This window comes from Salmo trutta, chromosome 28 (genome assembly GCF_901001165.1).
Source record: "Salmo trutta chromosome 28, fSalTru1.1, whole genome shotgun sequence".
Lineage (NCBI taxonomy): Eukaryota > Metazoa > Chordata > Actinopteri > Salmoniformes > Salmonidae > Salmo > Salmo trutta.
The window spans coordinates 19123311-19139172 of NC_042984.1; the positions used below are offsets into that span (position 1 = coordinate 19123311).

Consider the following 15862-nt stretch of genomic DNA (forward strand, 5'->3'; position numbering starts at 1 on the left):
AGCTAAATCAATCACATTTTTGTCAGGATTTTTTATGAAATATCGTTTTCGCTTTCCTACCTCCCTTCGCCTTTTATTCCTCCCTTCCTTTCTCCCCCACACACGCATGCATTCACACACACACATACGCGACCCCCTCCTCCCTTCCATAATTTTCCCATCTCCCTTACCCACTCTCTTTTCTACAACAAACATGGCCGCTAAATCTGATGGTGCACCCGTCTCGTTGCGAAATGACATCCTGCCCGAGTGCCTGCCCGGTTCAGATCAACGTTCGCCTCAGTGCCACCCTGATAGGAAGCGCTACTCGCTCCTCGACTGCAGTTGGACGCTTTGTGCCCTTTTGGTGTTCTTTTCGGACGGGGCCTCAGACCTGTGGCTGGCAGCGGATTACTACCTCAGCCGGAACTACTGGTGGTTTGCATTGACACTGGTCTTCGTGATTGTCCCATCTGTGGTGGTTCAGGTGTTGAGTTTTAGGTGGTTCGCCTATGATTATTCGGATACCAACGACAGTAGCACAGCCGCAGCAGCGGTCGCAGCATCGGGCGCCGAGAGCCATTTCACCACCAAGGACAGCGATCAACCGGGCGCTGGCCGCGATGCTGAGTTCGGGAAATTGCCTAAGACGGGCACTATGGGAGGAGCCCGGGGTTGCTGCAGAGCCTTTATGTGGCTCTTTCAATGCTTCGTCCATATATTTCAGCTAGCACAGGTCTGGAGGTAAGATCACCCATGCTCTCTCATATACGGATACTGTACTGGCTTGAGCGTGTGTGTGACAGGGTTCTGTTAAGATGGTGAGCAAAGCATTCTAAAAGCCCTAGTAGCCCTACTAGACTACGATGTCTGGGTTTGTTTTAACAGCTCAATCTTGACCTAATTGTTAAACGATTTTAAACTCATCCAGAGAGAAGGCTACTGTATTCACAATAGGGCCGATTCCGATTTAGGAATTTACGCCTATCCTACACACTTCTCAGTAATACGTATTCAGATTTATAGAAGAGGTCCACATAGCACGTTGGGGTCGATGAAACAATGTCAACGTTCACATGCACACCAATATCCCGTTATTATTATGGATTCTCAAGTATTCTGTTTTGGAGTTGACACATAATCATCATATTCCGTTTACAATAACCCGAAAAAGGCTCGTATCTCAGTTTTGAGAAACCCGTATAAAATGCCAGGGATATGCTGATTTTAGACGGGATACTGTGGCATGTACAAGTCTTATCTCCTTTACTGGGTTTTTTCTGGGTCTGCACAAGCTCGCATATCATTGGTGTTGTGTTATGATGTTTTCATCTGATTGTCAAACAAATCACTTCAAAAAGTAGTCTACCTGCACAGTTGGACCCACCATAATTCCATAATGATGTATTTTGCTGACACTCCGTAATGGACAGTATTGCCTACTGGCTACTTTCACCCTTAATTTAGACAACTTTCTGCTTATAATTTCCGACATTTGGTCAGGGGCGAAAATCTGATATCAACTTTGGAGGGGACAATTACAAGACATTTTCTCAAGAGCAATTCCTGAGGGGGACACCAAAAGTAGTGCTGTAACACATAGCCTACATTGTAATATGGTAAATGTATATTGAGGAACCAAAGAAATAAGGTGTTTGCCGTACTCCTAACTACCGGTACCCAAAACTACACAACTAATCACAACAGCAATACCATTGCCTTTAACAAATCTTAGTTCAGTCACCAGTTTAAGTTGAGAGTGGGGGTATCCATGGCATTTTCCAATTATGTTCCTATTTTACAAGTCAAAAAAATTGAGAACCTTTCATAATGTTGCCAAACAAAGACTCAACAAACTTACCTGAGACTCCCTGTCTCTGCCAGTCTGTCCCTGCATATCTGTCCCCAACTCTGCTGTCTGTGTGCCATCTGTTGCCTGCTCTGCCTAATGACATCATTGTGAAACATTTCCATTAGAATTTCATTTCTTTCTTATGAACATTTTATCAACTAGTCTTTGAGATATTAGGCTACTAGGGTTCTTACTTTGCTGGTGTACTGAAAAATACTCTGATGTCCATCTTTTATTTTTCTGCCATTTTTCTACCTGGCTGGCTGGCTGGCTACACACACAGTGTGTAGGTTATTTACAGTAGGAGATGGGCTTCTATCATCTTCAATCATTCTATTTGGGCTTAGATCTAAAAGGTAGCTAGCAAATGTGAAACGGATTAAAATGACAAGAGTTGACAGCTGTATGAGTTCACCATTTACACAACATATGCTGCAACCTTTTGTAATTTTAATAGTTTGTTTCATATTGGCTGGCTTCCAACAATAGCTGAATTTGCAAAGCTAGCGAGCACCAATTCAGTTTCAGTGGTGTTTGCTATAATCTTTGCTACCCGGGTTAAATAAAGGTGAAATAAAATAAATAAATAAAAGTTCACTTGCGACAATTTAGCTTTTGCAACGAGACCATTAAATATATTTAAGACAATGGTAGAAGAGAGTGTAGTTCTGTTCAGTTTGGATTTCAGTTTATCGCTAACCTTATCACAGGGACTTTGAAGCACTAACTTACATCATCTGCATGCTGATTCCATCTTTGACGACGCCACATAAATGGAATAGGTACTAGCTAGCTTAATAGTTAATATTTGCGCGCTAGCTCTGCATATTCAGCTAGTGTGTGTGTGCGATTGACTGGATGAACCTCCCGTCAGTTACGTGCATTGAGTGCCTTTCAGACAGTAGATACGACCTCTCTGTTACCTAGCAAGTTAAGGAACTGGCAGTGGATCAAACCATTGTGAGGCAAAGGGTGGGGGGGTTGCAATCTTTTGAAACTTAAAAACGCGCTATTAAGTGTCTATAATCAGCACAATTGCTTTCTTTGCGTATTATTAATATTATTTAAATTACATAGTTATGTTTCAGTGATATATTGGGGGGGACAAATCATATTTTTCCCAGGATGGGGGGGTCGTGTCCCCCCCGTCCCCCCCGGGATTTCCGCCCCTGCATTTGGTAGACCATTTGTTTGTCAACTATAGTTAGATACATGCAGCTTCTCTTTTGTCATAACTTCTTGCACCAGAAGACTAAATAAAGTAGTTCTCACCAGAATAATGTTTTACATTGATATAATTAATACATTAGTAATGTAATTAACACCAGTAAAGTTGTATATTTCGTTTAGGGACCGGGGAGAAAGCTCACTAATTCCAAAACAGTGGGAAGATTGGTCCTGTGCAAAATGTCATCAGTTTGAATGGTTTTAGGGAAATGAAAAGCTGAGAAAACGATTAAGCATGTTTCTGGTAAGACTTCAGTTTGTTTTAGGTGCATATTGGGGCTGAAATACTGTCTGCTTGCATAACAGTGTCAAAGATAACACATTACACTTGCATTTTCTCAAGAGATGCTGAAATAAATATTTCTCCACTCCTGTTCCCAAGACAAAATGAACATTTATTGTATCATGGCCTTCCCTGTAGCTCAGTTGGTAGAGCATGGTGTTTGCAACACCAGGGTTGTGGGTTCGATTCCCACGGGGTGCCAGCACAGAAAAAAAAAAAAAATGTATGAAATTGTATGAAATGTATGCATTCACTACTGTAAGTCGCTCTGGATAAGAGCGTCTGCTAAATGACTAAAATGTAAATGTAAATCATTTCACTGCAAGAAATACATAATTCTGCAGGAGTTAATATGATATTATGCTACATGTGAGGTTATAGGCCTACAGTCAGTTTCCATATTTCAGATACTATTCCATTTAACCCATATGAACTTAATTGAGGAATATTCAGTTCATTCATTGATACAGAGATACTCCTGAGTGGGATATCAAAGGTAAATGGGTCCTGAGATCCTCAATAGGTTCTACGGCTGCAACATCGAGAGCATCCTGACTGGTTGCATCACTGCCTGGTACGGCAATTGCTCGGCCTCTGACCGCAAGTACCTACAGAGGGTAGTGCATACGGCCCAGTACATCATTGGCTGCCTGCCATCTAGGACCTCTACACAAGGTGGTGTCAGAGGAAGCCCCTCAAAATTGTCAAAGACCCCAGCTACCCCAGTCATAGACTGTTCTCTCTGCTACCGCATGGCAAGCGGTACCGGAGTGCCAAGTCTAGGACAAAAAGGCTTCTCAACAGTTTTTACCCCCAAGCCATAAGACTCCTGAACAGGTAATCAAATTGCTACCCGGACTATTTGCATTGTGTGCCCCCCCCCCAACTCTTCTTTTTACGCTGCTGCTACACTCTGTTTATTATATATGCATAGTCACTTTAACTATACATTAATGTACATACTACCTCAATTGGTCCGATCAACCAGTGCCCCCGCACATTGGCTAACCGGGCTATCTGCATTGTGTCCCGCCACCCGCCAACCCCTCTTTTACGCTACTGCAACTCTCTGTTCATCATATATGCACAGTCACTTTAAACATATCTACATGTACATACTACCTCAATCAGCCTGACTAACCGGTGTCTGTATGTAGCCTCACTACTTTTATAGCCTCGCTACTGCATATAGCCTGTCTTTTTACTGTTGTTTTATTTCTTTACTTACCTATTGTTCACCTAATACCTTTTTTGCACTATTGGTTAGAGCCTGTAAGTAAGCATTTCACTGTAAGGTCTACACCTGATGTATTTGGCACACGTGACAAATAAACTTTGATTTGAAACAGCTTATCCCGAATAAGACCTTAAGTGGGATATGAGCCACTATCCGGAATACTGTGTGCATGTAAACGTGGTCATTGGAAGCCCATGAATTTATAATGAAAGAAGCGAAGTGGGCGGGGGACCGTTGAACGATGCAAGCATGGGTGCGGGACGTGAAACGGCAGGACCAAAGTTGTGTCTCTGTACACATACAGAGGGAAGCCTGGCTTCCCTTGGCATCCATGAATACACGCCACTGCATGTCCCAAATTATAGCACAACGTTAGCCTAATATGATCCACGAATACTAAGACCCTCAGGAACTGTTTAAACAGACTTGACAGAGGAAATAAATGTAAATGGAATAGAATGACGCAAAATGTAAGCTACTCATTGAAGAAAACTAACACCAAAGTGGCAGTTATAAATATATATGGTTATTACTTAGCTTGGATGTCAAAATTTCATCCATGCAAATTATCTAGTTAAACGTATTCGAAAATGTCATCTATGTAATCCCCAAAAGTAATTATTTATCATAAACAATAACTAGTAATGCTGTATACTCAAAGAAAAGGTTAAAATCTCACCTTTCTGGTAAAAATAGTTATAAATTGCAGAGGTTTAGTCACTACTGAGGACACAAGCTCAAGCACACAGTACAAATATGATAAAACTATGAAATATTTGATATGATGTATGTCCTATTCAACAAAACTGTATGAATAAGGCTTGAAATGACTTATATACTTTCTAAATATAGCATAATCAAATTATAAAACGACTAACTATAAGATTTCACCTGCCTTATAAATGTAAATACATATTTGTATGTTTAGTGTTAGAGTACATGTGCATATTTTCTAAAGGTCTCTCTTGATCAAAACTTCTGCCCCCATCTTTGTGAACATATCACAGAGCTCTAGGTACTCGCCTTTCATCTCATGTTAATATTGTCCGTCTGTGCCAAACAGAAAGTGTTTGTTTCAAATCGATTCATTATTTTTGATTAATGGCTATAAATCGATCTCTGAATGTGCTATCATGATGAAACCACTCTCTCCTGCTGCGCTATGACCTAATGCTTGCAGGCATGTGCTTTGTCAGTGGCTGTGATGTAGGGTTCAGCCAGGAGTTGATGGACAGTCGGAAGAGCGAATTAAATGGTAGGAGGAACATCCCAGCTTCAAGTGGTTTCAGATTTCACATCATACGTCACACGGGCTCAGAAAAAATACGACTGTGTACGTGGGAACCAGGGCTATCGCTCAATGCAAGCCATTTCGATATCCACAGATCAATTTATAAGCAAAAATGTCAGACAGAACTGGTACCAGAACCACACAGGTCCACTAAAAAGCGACCTTACATCTAAGAGGTTTTAAGAGGGCACACAATTAAAATTCGGAATAATGGCACGGCTCTAGACCTTATTCATGGTTTCCTCACATACAGTTGAAGTCGGAAGTTTACATACACCTTAGCCAAATACATTTAAACTCAGTTTTTCACAATTCCTGACATTTAATGCCTTGACTTTGTTGTCCTTAAGCCATTTTGCCACAACTTTGGAAGTATGCTTGGGGTCATTGTCCATTTGCGACCAAGCTTTAACTTCATGACTGACATTGCTTCAATATATCCACATAATTTCGCTCCTCATGATGCCATCTATTTTGTGAAGTGCACCAGTCCCTCCTGCAGCAAAGCACCCCCACAACATGATGCTGCCACCCCTGTGCTTCACGGTTGGGATGGTGTTCTTCGGCTTGCAAGCCTCCCCCTTTTTCCTCCAAACATAACGGTGGTCATTATGGCCAAACAGTTCTATTTTTGTTTCATCAGACCAGAGGACATTTCTCCAAAAAGTACGATCTTTCTCCCCATGTACAGTTGCAAACCATAGTCTGGCTTTTTTATGGCGGTTTTGGAGCGGTCTTTCAGGTTATGTCGATATAGGACTTGTTTTACTGTGGATATAGATACTTTTGTACCTGTTTCCTCCAGCATCTTCACACGGTCCTTTGCTGCTGTTCTGGGATAGATTTGCACTTTTCGCACCAAAGTACGTTAATCTCTAGGAGACCGAATGCGTCTCCTTCCTGAGCGGTATGACGGCTGCGTGGTCCCATGGTGTTTATACTTGCGTACTATTGTTTGTACAGATGAACGTGGTACCTTCAGGCGTTTGGAAATTGCTCCCAAGGATGAACCAGACTTGTGGAGGTCTAAAAAAAAAATTCTGAGGTCTTGGCTGATTTCTTTTGAATTTCCCATGATGTCAAACAAAGAGGCACTGAGTTTGAAGGTAGGCCTTGAAATATATCCACAGGTACACCTCCAATTGACTCAAATGATGTCAATTAGCCTATCAGAAGCTTCTAAAGTCATGACATCATTTTATGGAATTTTCCAAGCTGTTTAAATGCACCATCAACTTAGTGTATGTCCACTTCTGACCCACTGGAATTGTGATAAAGTGAATTATAAGTGAAATAATCTGTCTGTAAACAATTGTTGGAAAAATTACTTGTGTCATGCACAAAATAGATGTTCTAACCGACTTGTCAAAACTATAGTTTGTTAACAAGAAATTTGTGGAGTGGTTGAAAAATGAGTTTTAATGACTCCAATATAAGTGTATGTAAACTTCCGACTTCAACTGTAAATGTGGTGGAATTATTAGGGAGAAGTTGAAAATGTCAGTGGACACTTGCCAGTTGGTCCGAGCATGCTCCGAGTACACGTCCTGGAAATCCATCTGGCCCTGCAGCCTTGTGATGTTTAAAGGTATTGCTCACAATGGCAATGGAGAGCGTGATCACACAGTCGTCCCGAACAGCTGGTGCTCTCATGCATGCTTCAGTGTTGCTTGCCTCGAAGCAAGCATAAAAAGGCATGTAGCTCATCTGGTAGGCTCGCGTCACTGGGCAGCTCGCGGCTGGGTTTCCCTTTGTAGTCCGTAATAGTTTGCAAGCCCTGCCACATCTGACGAGTGTCAGAGCCGGTGTAGTAGGATTCAATCTTGGTCTTGTATTGATGCTTTGCCTGTTTGATGGTTCATCTGAGGGCATAGCAGGATTTCTTATAAGCGTCCGGATTAGTGTCCCACTCCTTGAAAGCAGCTGCTCTAGCCTTTAGTTCGGTGCGGATGATGCCTGTATGTAATCCATGGCTTCTGGTTGGGATATGTACTTAAGGTAGTGAGGTGGTACGTACATATTCCAGTCTGTGCTAGTAAAACAGTCCTGTTGCTTAGCATCCGCGTCATCTGACCACTTCCGTATTGAGCAAGACATTAATACTTCCTGCTTTAGTTTTTGCTTGTAAGCAGGAATCAGGAGGATACAATTATGGGCAGATTTGCCAAATGGAGGGCAAGGGAGAGCCTTGTATGCGTCTCTGTGTGTGGGGTAAAGGTGGTATAGAGTTTTTTTCCCCTCTGGTTGCACGTGACATGCTGGTAGAAATTAGGTAAATGGATTTAAGTATGCCAGCATTAAAGTCCCCGGCCACTAGGAGTGCTGCTTCTGGATGAGCATTTTCTTGTTTGCTTATGGCCTTATACAGTTCGTTGAGTGTGGTCCGAGTGCCAGCATCGGTTTGTGGTGGTTAATAGACGACTACGAATAATATAGATTAGAACTCTCTCGGTAGATCGTGTGGTCTACAGTTTATCATGAGGTACTCTACCTCAGGCGAGCAATACCTCGAGACTTCTTTAATATTATACACCGCTTATACACAAGCTTAACATCATTATCATTTATCGCCCTCCAGGGTCCCTTGGAGAGTTCATCAATGAGCTTGATGCTTTGATAAGTTCCTTTCCTGAGGATGGCTCACCCCTCACAATTCTGGGTGACTTTAACCTCCCTACGTCTACCTTTGACTAATTTCTCTCTGCCTCCTTCTTTCCACTCCTCTCCTCTTTTGACCTCACCCTCTCACCGTCCCCCCTACTCACAAGGCAGGCAATACGCTTGACCTCATCTTTACTAGATGCTGTTCTTCTACTAATCTCACTGCAACTCCCATCCAAGTCTCCGACCACTACCTTGTATCCTTTTCCCTCTCGCTCTCCTCCAACTCTACTCACTCTGCCCCTACTCAGATGGTATTGCGCCATTGCAACCTTCGCTCTCTCTCTCCTGCTACTCTCTCCTCTTCCATCCTATCATCTCTTCCCTCTGCTCAATCCTTCTCCAACCAATCTCCTGATTCTGCCTCCTCAACCCTCCTCTCCTCCCTTTCTGCATCCTTTGACTCTCTATGTCCCCTATCCTCCCGGCCGGCTCGGTCCTCCCCTCCTGCTCCGTGGCTTGACGACGTATTGCAAGCTCACAGAACAGGGCTCCGGGCAGCCGAGCGGAAATGGAGGAAAACTAGCCTCCCTGCGGACCTGGCATCTTTTAACTCCCTCCTCTCCACATTTTCTTCCTCTGCTTCTGCTGCTAAAGCCACTTTCTACCACTCTAAATTCCAAGCATCTGCCTCTAACCCTAGGAAGCTCTTTGCCACCTTCTCCTCCCTCCTGAATCCTCCTCCCCCCTCCTCCCTCTCTGCGGATGACTTTGTCTACCATTTTGAAAAGAAGGTTGACGACATCCGATCCTCGTTTGTTAAGTCAAACGACACCGCTGGTCCTGCTCACATTGCCCTACCCTATGCTTTGACCTCTTTCTCCCCAGATGAAATCTTGCGACTTGTGATGACCGGCCGCCCAACAACCTGCCCGCTTGAACCTATCCCCTCCTCTCTTCTCCAGACCATTCCCGGAGACCTTCTCCCTTACCTCACCTCGCTCATAAACTCATCCTTGACCGCAGGCTACGTCCCTTCTGTCTTCAAGAGAGCGAGAGTTGCACCCCTTCTCAAAAAACCTACACTCGATCCCTCCAATGTCAACAACTACAGACCAGTATCCCTTCTTTCTTTTCTCTCCAAAACTCTTGAGCGTGCCGTCCTTGGCCAGCTCTCTTGCGATCTCTCTCAGAATGACCTTCTTGATCCAAATCAGTCAGGTTTCAAGACTGGTCATTCAACTGAGACTGCTCTTCTCTGTGTCACGGAGGCTCTCCGCACTGCTAAAGCTAACTCTCTCTCCTCTGCTCTCATCCTTCTAGACCTATCTGCTGCCTTTGATACTGTGAACCATCAGATCCTCCTCTCCACCCTCTCCGAGTTGGGCATCTCCGGCGCGGCTCACTCTTGGATTGCGTCCTACCTGACAGGTCGCTCCTACCAGGTGGCGTGGCGAGAATCCGTCTCCGCACCATGTGCTCTCACCACTGGTGTCCCCCAGGGCTCAGTTCTAGGCCCTCTCCTATTCTCGCTATACACCAAGTCACTTGGCTCTGTCATATCCTCACATGGTCTCTCCTATCATTGCTACGCAGACGACACACAATTAATCTTCTCCTTTCCCCCTTCTGATAACCAGGTGGCGAATCACATCTCTGCATGTCTGGCAGACATATCAGTGTGGATGACGGATCACCACCTCAAGCTGAACCTCGGCAAGACGGAGCTGCTCTTCCTGCCGGGGAAGGACTGCCCGTTCCATGATCTCACCATCACGGTTGACAACACCATTGTGTCCTCCTCCCAGAGTGCTAAGAGCCTTGGCGTGACCCTGGACAACACCCTGTCGTTCTCCGTTAATATCAAGGCGGTGACCCGATCCTGTAGGTTCATGCTCTACAACATTCGCAGAGTACGACCCTGCCTCGCACAGGAAGCGGCGCAGGTCCTAATCCAGGCACTTGTCATCTCCCGTCTGGATTACTGCAACTCGCTGTTGGCGGGGCTCCCTGCCTGTGCCATCAAACCCCTACAACTCATCCAGAACGCCGCAGCCCGTCTGGTGTTCAACCTTCCCAAGTTCTCTCACGTCACTCCGCTCCTCCACACACTCCACTGGCTTCCAGTTGAAGCTCGCATCTGCTACAAGACCATGGTGCTTGCCTATGGAGCTGTGAGGGGAACGGCACCTCCGTACCTTCAGGCTCTGATCAGTCCCTACACCCAAAGAAGGGCACTGCGTTCATCCACCTCTGGCCTGCTCGCCTCCCTACCTCTGCGGAAGCACAGTTCCCGCTCAGCCCAGTCAAAACTGTTCGCTGCTCTGGCACCCCAATGGTAGAACAAGCTCCCTCACGACGCCAGGACAGCGGAGTCAATCACCACCTTCCGGAGACACCTGAAACCCCACCTCTTTAAGGAATACCTGGGATAGGATTAAGGAATCCTTCTAACCCTCCCCCCCCTACCCTCCCCCCCAAAAGATATAGATGTACTATTGTAAAGTGGTTGTTCCACTGGATATCATAAGGTGAATGCACCAATTTGTAAGTCGCTCTGGATAAGAGCGTCTGCTAAATGACGTAAATGTAAATGATGTCCAGAAGCTCTTTTCAGGTGGCCTCCCGAGTGGTGCAGTGGTCTAAGGCACTGCATCGCAGTGCTAGCTGTGCCACTAGAGCTCCTGGTTCGAGTCCAGGCTCTGTCACAGCCGGCCACGACCGGGAGACCCATGGGGCGGCGCACAATTGGTCCAGGGTCTTCTGGGTTAGGGGAGGGTTTGGCCGACAGGGATGCTTTTTTCCCATTAGTGACTCCTGTGGTGGGCCAGGCGCAATGCACGCTGACACGGTCGCCAGGTGTACAGTGTTTCCTCCGATACATTGGTGCGGCTGGCTTCCTGGTTAAGCGGGCGTTGTGTCAAGAAGCAGTGCAGCTTGGCTGGAAGGACGCACGGCTCTCGACCTTCGCCTCTCCCGAGTCCGTACGGGAGTTGCAGCGATAAGTCAAGACTGTAACTACCAATTGGATACCCTGAAATTGGGGAGAAAAAGGGGTAAAAGTTAAATATATAAAAAAATGAAAAATAAGCTATTTTCGGTCATAAGAGACGGTAGCAGCAACATTATGTACAAAATAAGTTTATAAAAAATAGAAAAATAGCACAGTTGGTTAGGAGTCCCAGAACAGGATGCTTTTGGATTACTTTGAATGAGCATAATCATCAGTGGGCAACTATAGCATGCAATTATGTGTGTACTGTGTGTATATGACATCCCCAGGCAGAGGAAACCAGAACAAAAAGTGTTATACTAACTCCTTGTTCACTGGGCTCATTGAGATACTGTAGTGTAGAGCTCTCTTCTGTCCCATGATCCCATCATCCCTCTAGCCATCACAGAGAAACACTTCTCTTCCACAAAATCAGTCAGAGGTAATAAAGTGACATAAACAGTCCCTGCATTTAACTACATTTAGAGAGGTCAAATGAGAAAGTATAATTTTATATTGTCAAAGCAATCACTTCTGTAGCCTGGAGAGGAAAGGATGAAGTGACCAGACCCGCTCAATGGCACTCTACCAAGAGATGACATACCATTACCAGTTATTCTGTCTGGATGGAGTGACAGCTCCCAGGCTGTCTGGAGAGTTTGATGTTCAGTTGCTAGAATTAGGCTGGACTAAAGGCTGCAATGAGCCATCTGTCTTGGGATGGTGCTGGCATGTGGATGAAACAGATTGATATGGAGCGTCTCTCGATAGCTGGAGATTCTTCTCTCGCACAAACGATGACATAATTCTAATATGATACTCATGCCTTTCCCTCTCTGTCCCTATCCCCCCACCTCCCCTCTGATGTTCCACAGGTATGTCCATGCCCTGTACTTGGGGGTGCAGAGTCGCTGGCGTGGGGACCACGAGAGACGTCACTTCTACTGGCGCATGATGTTTGAGAGTGCTGACATCAGCATGCTGCGTCTGCTGGAGTCGTTCCTGAAGAGCGCCCCCCAGCTGGTCCTGCAGCTAAGCATCATGGTCCAGGCCAGCCAGGTCCTCCCGTTGCAGGGTGAGTCATGGTCTGAACACAAATGCTGACCTGAACCTTAATAATTACTAGTGACATCACCATCTCAAACTACCCCATACAATCGACTGTGACTTTCACATTGATGGCAGGCATCCTAGCGGTTAAGAGCATTGGGCCATTAACCGAAAGGTCGTTGGTTTGAATCCCTGAGCCGACTAGGTGAAAAATCTGATGTGCCATTGAGCAAGGCACTTAACCCTAATTGCTCCTGTAAGTCCTTTACCTTATCACTCACTAATGATATCACCCTCTCAAACTCCCCTATATAATGACCTCACATAGTCACAACTGCCAGATTTTCAATCCACGCAGTTAGTCACCATTCTTAATATAACAAAAAAAAATCTTGCCCAGTAAGGATGAGTTCATATTTGTTGTGGCCCCCACCCCCATCAAAGTTGCCCATCCCTGCTCTAAAGAATTCCTTTATAACCTACAATAGAGCCTTCTGATTCACACAGACTCAGCAGCGTTCTCGTGATAGTCAGCACATTTTACCCTGCTCAATCTTAATTATTCTTTCTCCCTCCCTCTCCCTGTCTCTCTCCCTCTTTCTCCAGGCCTCTCAGCCTCTGCCTCGCTGGTGTCACTGTCCTGGATGATCGCCTCCTACCAGAAGGTTCTGAGGGACTCCCGGGACGATAAGCTGCCCATGTCCTACAAGGCCGTCAGTGTGCAAATCCTGTGGCACCTGTTTACCATCGGAGCCCGTACGATGGCCTTCGCCCTGTTCGCCTCCGTATTCCAGCTTTACTTTGGTATCTTCATCGTGGCCCATTGGTGCATCATGACATTCTGGATCATTCAAGGCGAAACAGACTTCTGCATGTCCAAATGGGAGGAGGTCATCTATAACATGATGGTCGGCATAGTGTATGTTTTCTGTTGGTTCAGCGTGAGGGAGGGGCGCACACGCTGCCGTATGCTCATCTACAGTGTGGTTGTATTCATTGAGAATGCGGCACTCACCACATTCTGGTATGTGTACCGTGGCCCACATACCTCTGACTTCAATGCCCTGATCATAGTGTGTATGGTGGCCAGTAGCTACGCTCTGGGCACCTTCTTTATGTTAGTCTACTACTGCCTGCTGCACCCTGACGGTCCTATCTCAGGGTGGGGATGGGGGGTACCAGAGGAGGTAGCAGTGGAGTCCTGCCTTTCCCCAGCTTCCTCTCTCCCTCCAGATGTAGTAGCGAGCCCCCCCAGGACTCTGCAGAGGACTAAAGGGGGAGACCGTGAGCAGATGGGAGGGGCTAATGCAGACGTGTTTCTGGTACGAACACTTAAAAGAGGAGTCAAGCCAAATCTCCCACCCCTCGCCCCTAGGACAGAAGGGCCAGTCATACGTATAGACTTGCCCAGGAAGAAGTACCCTGCCTGGGATGCCCACTTCATCGACCGCCGGCTGCGCAAAACCATCCTGGTGCTTGAGGGTGCTGCTCCGGTCACGCCAAGGATCCAGTACCGCTGTCTAGGCTCAGCCACAGAGGTGATGGAGTATGAGACCACAGTGTGAACCGCTTAGAGTATAGTTACTTACTCAACTGGCTATCATCCAGCCTGCAAAGCCCCACAGTGGCACACAGCTGACTAACTCTCTCTGAGGATCAGTTCTGCTCTAGTCCCGCTCTGTGCTGTAAAGCATCAAGAATACACTGGCTGTGAGAGGGGGTGCGTGCATAGGTTTTCACATCAAATGTCTGGGATAGAAAGACAATGTCTGATGTGGCCTAAGTAGGTGACTACGTGAGGTTTGTATTTTGGTGCCGTGTCAGTATCATTTCTCCGGTTAGGGAGATGGTACAGGGAGAATTATGGGCAAGGGGTCAGAGGTTAGGGATCAGTGAAAGTGCAGAGGGACACAGAAAGAGGAGCTGGATAGCTGTCAATCAGAGGGAAACCATCCTCATTGAACGTGCTCCAAAATAATGTCCTCTCAAGCCAAGGCAAATACCATCAGAGACAATACCTAAACATTTATGAATACCTATGACAATATCTCTGTTAATTTATTAGGATTATACACCATAACAGTAGATAAGTCACATGATTAATACATACCCGTCTAATTGAGCTACTGGAACAGGACATTTTGACCTGAAGATGACAGTGGAAGATCTTACTGCTGTGTGTGATTTGTCATAGCTATTTATGCATGTTTAAGTAATCTCAAAGCCTTAATAAGTGGTCTAAAATACATAGGACAATTTCTAAGAGAGAGAAATTGAGAAGATGTATTGGGATGAATGTTCAATACACTTTGTTGTCATACAGTTAGTGTGGTATTATGACAACATTCGTGTAGTACAATAAACATGAGGCTGGATACTGAATGTGCAGGATTACAGTACCATGGATTGCTGTATTATGTCTAACTTGTCTGGACTCTGGTTGCCCTGTAGAAAATAGTTTAGATATCTTTCAATCTTCATGATGATGATACAGTGTGTTTTTCGTGTGTATCTAGGTGGTCATTGCTCCATAAAGAAATGTTCTGTTTAACACTAAAAATTGAGTGCATTGTATCAACTTTAAATCCAGAAGAGCAAGACAGAAACCTTATGTGGCTGAGAAGTGGAAACAAGGTTGAAACTGGGAGCATTTGTATATGAGGTTTGTGTGTGCGCGTGTTCGTGCACATTTGTATGTTGTGCATTGGGGTTCATATGATATTGTGTTGTAGAAAGATGAAGCTTTAGTTCTTAAATGCTGTCCAGGTAACTCAATTATCCCGCTAGCACTAAGATGAATACAATATCTCCACACAGAAGCATCAACACAGCCACAGAACTATGAAGCCACGGCTCCACATTGGTGCTAACTGTTGAGTCTGTTTATAAACACCACAACTTACCTTATACAGTGGTCTGGATTCATCCATCAAACCATACTGGTTTGGCTGGGCTGTACCTCAAATACACATACCAGAATGAAAGCCTTAAACTGGTCAAGCCAGACTGTTGCTGGTGACTGCAGAAAAAAAAGAACAAAGACTTTCATTATGTTGTTGTCAGGAAAATAAAGAGCAATGTGTTTACCTTCTCCATGACCAATTAATTATTTCAATGTGTGGTTTTCAGAAACCAAATGCAACCACAGTTCTCCAAAATATGGCTAATTATCCAAAACATAAATCCAGATTTCAGGTCAGGTAAATGCAGTTATCCAAATACAATAGAATAGTTTAAATGTGAAGCAGACAATCAAACAGATAGGGAGAGACAGATCGATCTAATCATTCTGCTAAAGTGACAGATTATTCTGATTAGACTATCCAGTGGTAAAAAGCTAAATCCTGTCT

At 45.0% G+C, this 15862-nt stretch overlaps 1 protein-coding gene across 1 annotated transcript; it reads left to right on the forward strand.

Moving 5' to 3' along the window:
- Window position 1: 1 nt before the first annotated feature.
- LOC115165699 (XK-related protein 7) lies at window positions 2–15603 on the forward strand. Its single transcript, XM_029718990.1, has 3 exons — window positions 2–723; window positions 12338–12537; window positions 13119–15603. The coding sequence occupies exons 1-3, from the start codon at window positions 35–37 to the stop codon at window positions 14075–14077; spliced, it is 1848 nt and encodes a 615-aa protein (XP_029574850.1). The 5' UTR covers window positions 2–34; the 3' UTR covers window positions 14078–15603.
- Window positions 15604–15862: the final 259 nt, after the last annotated feature.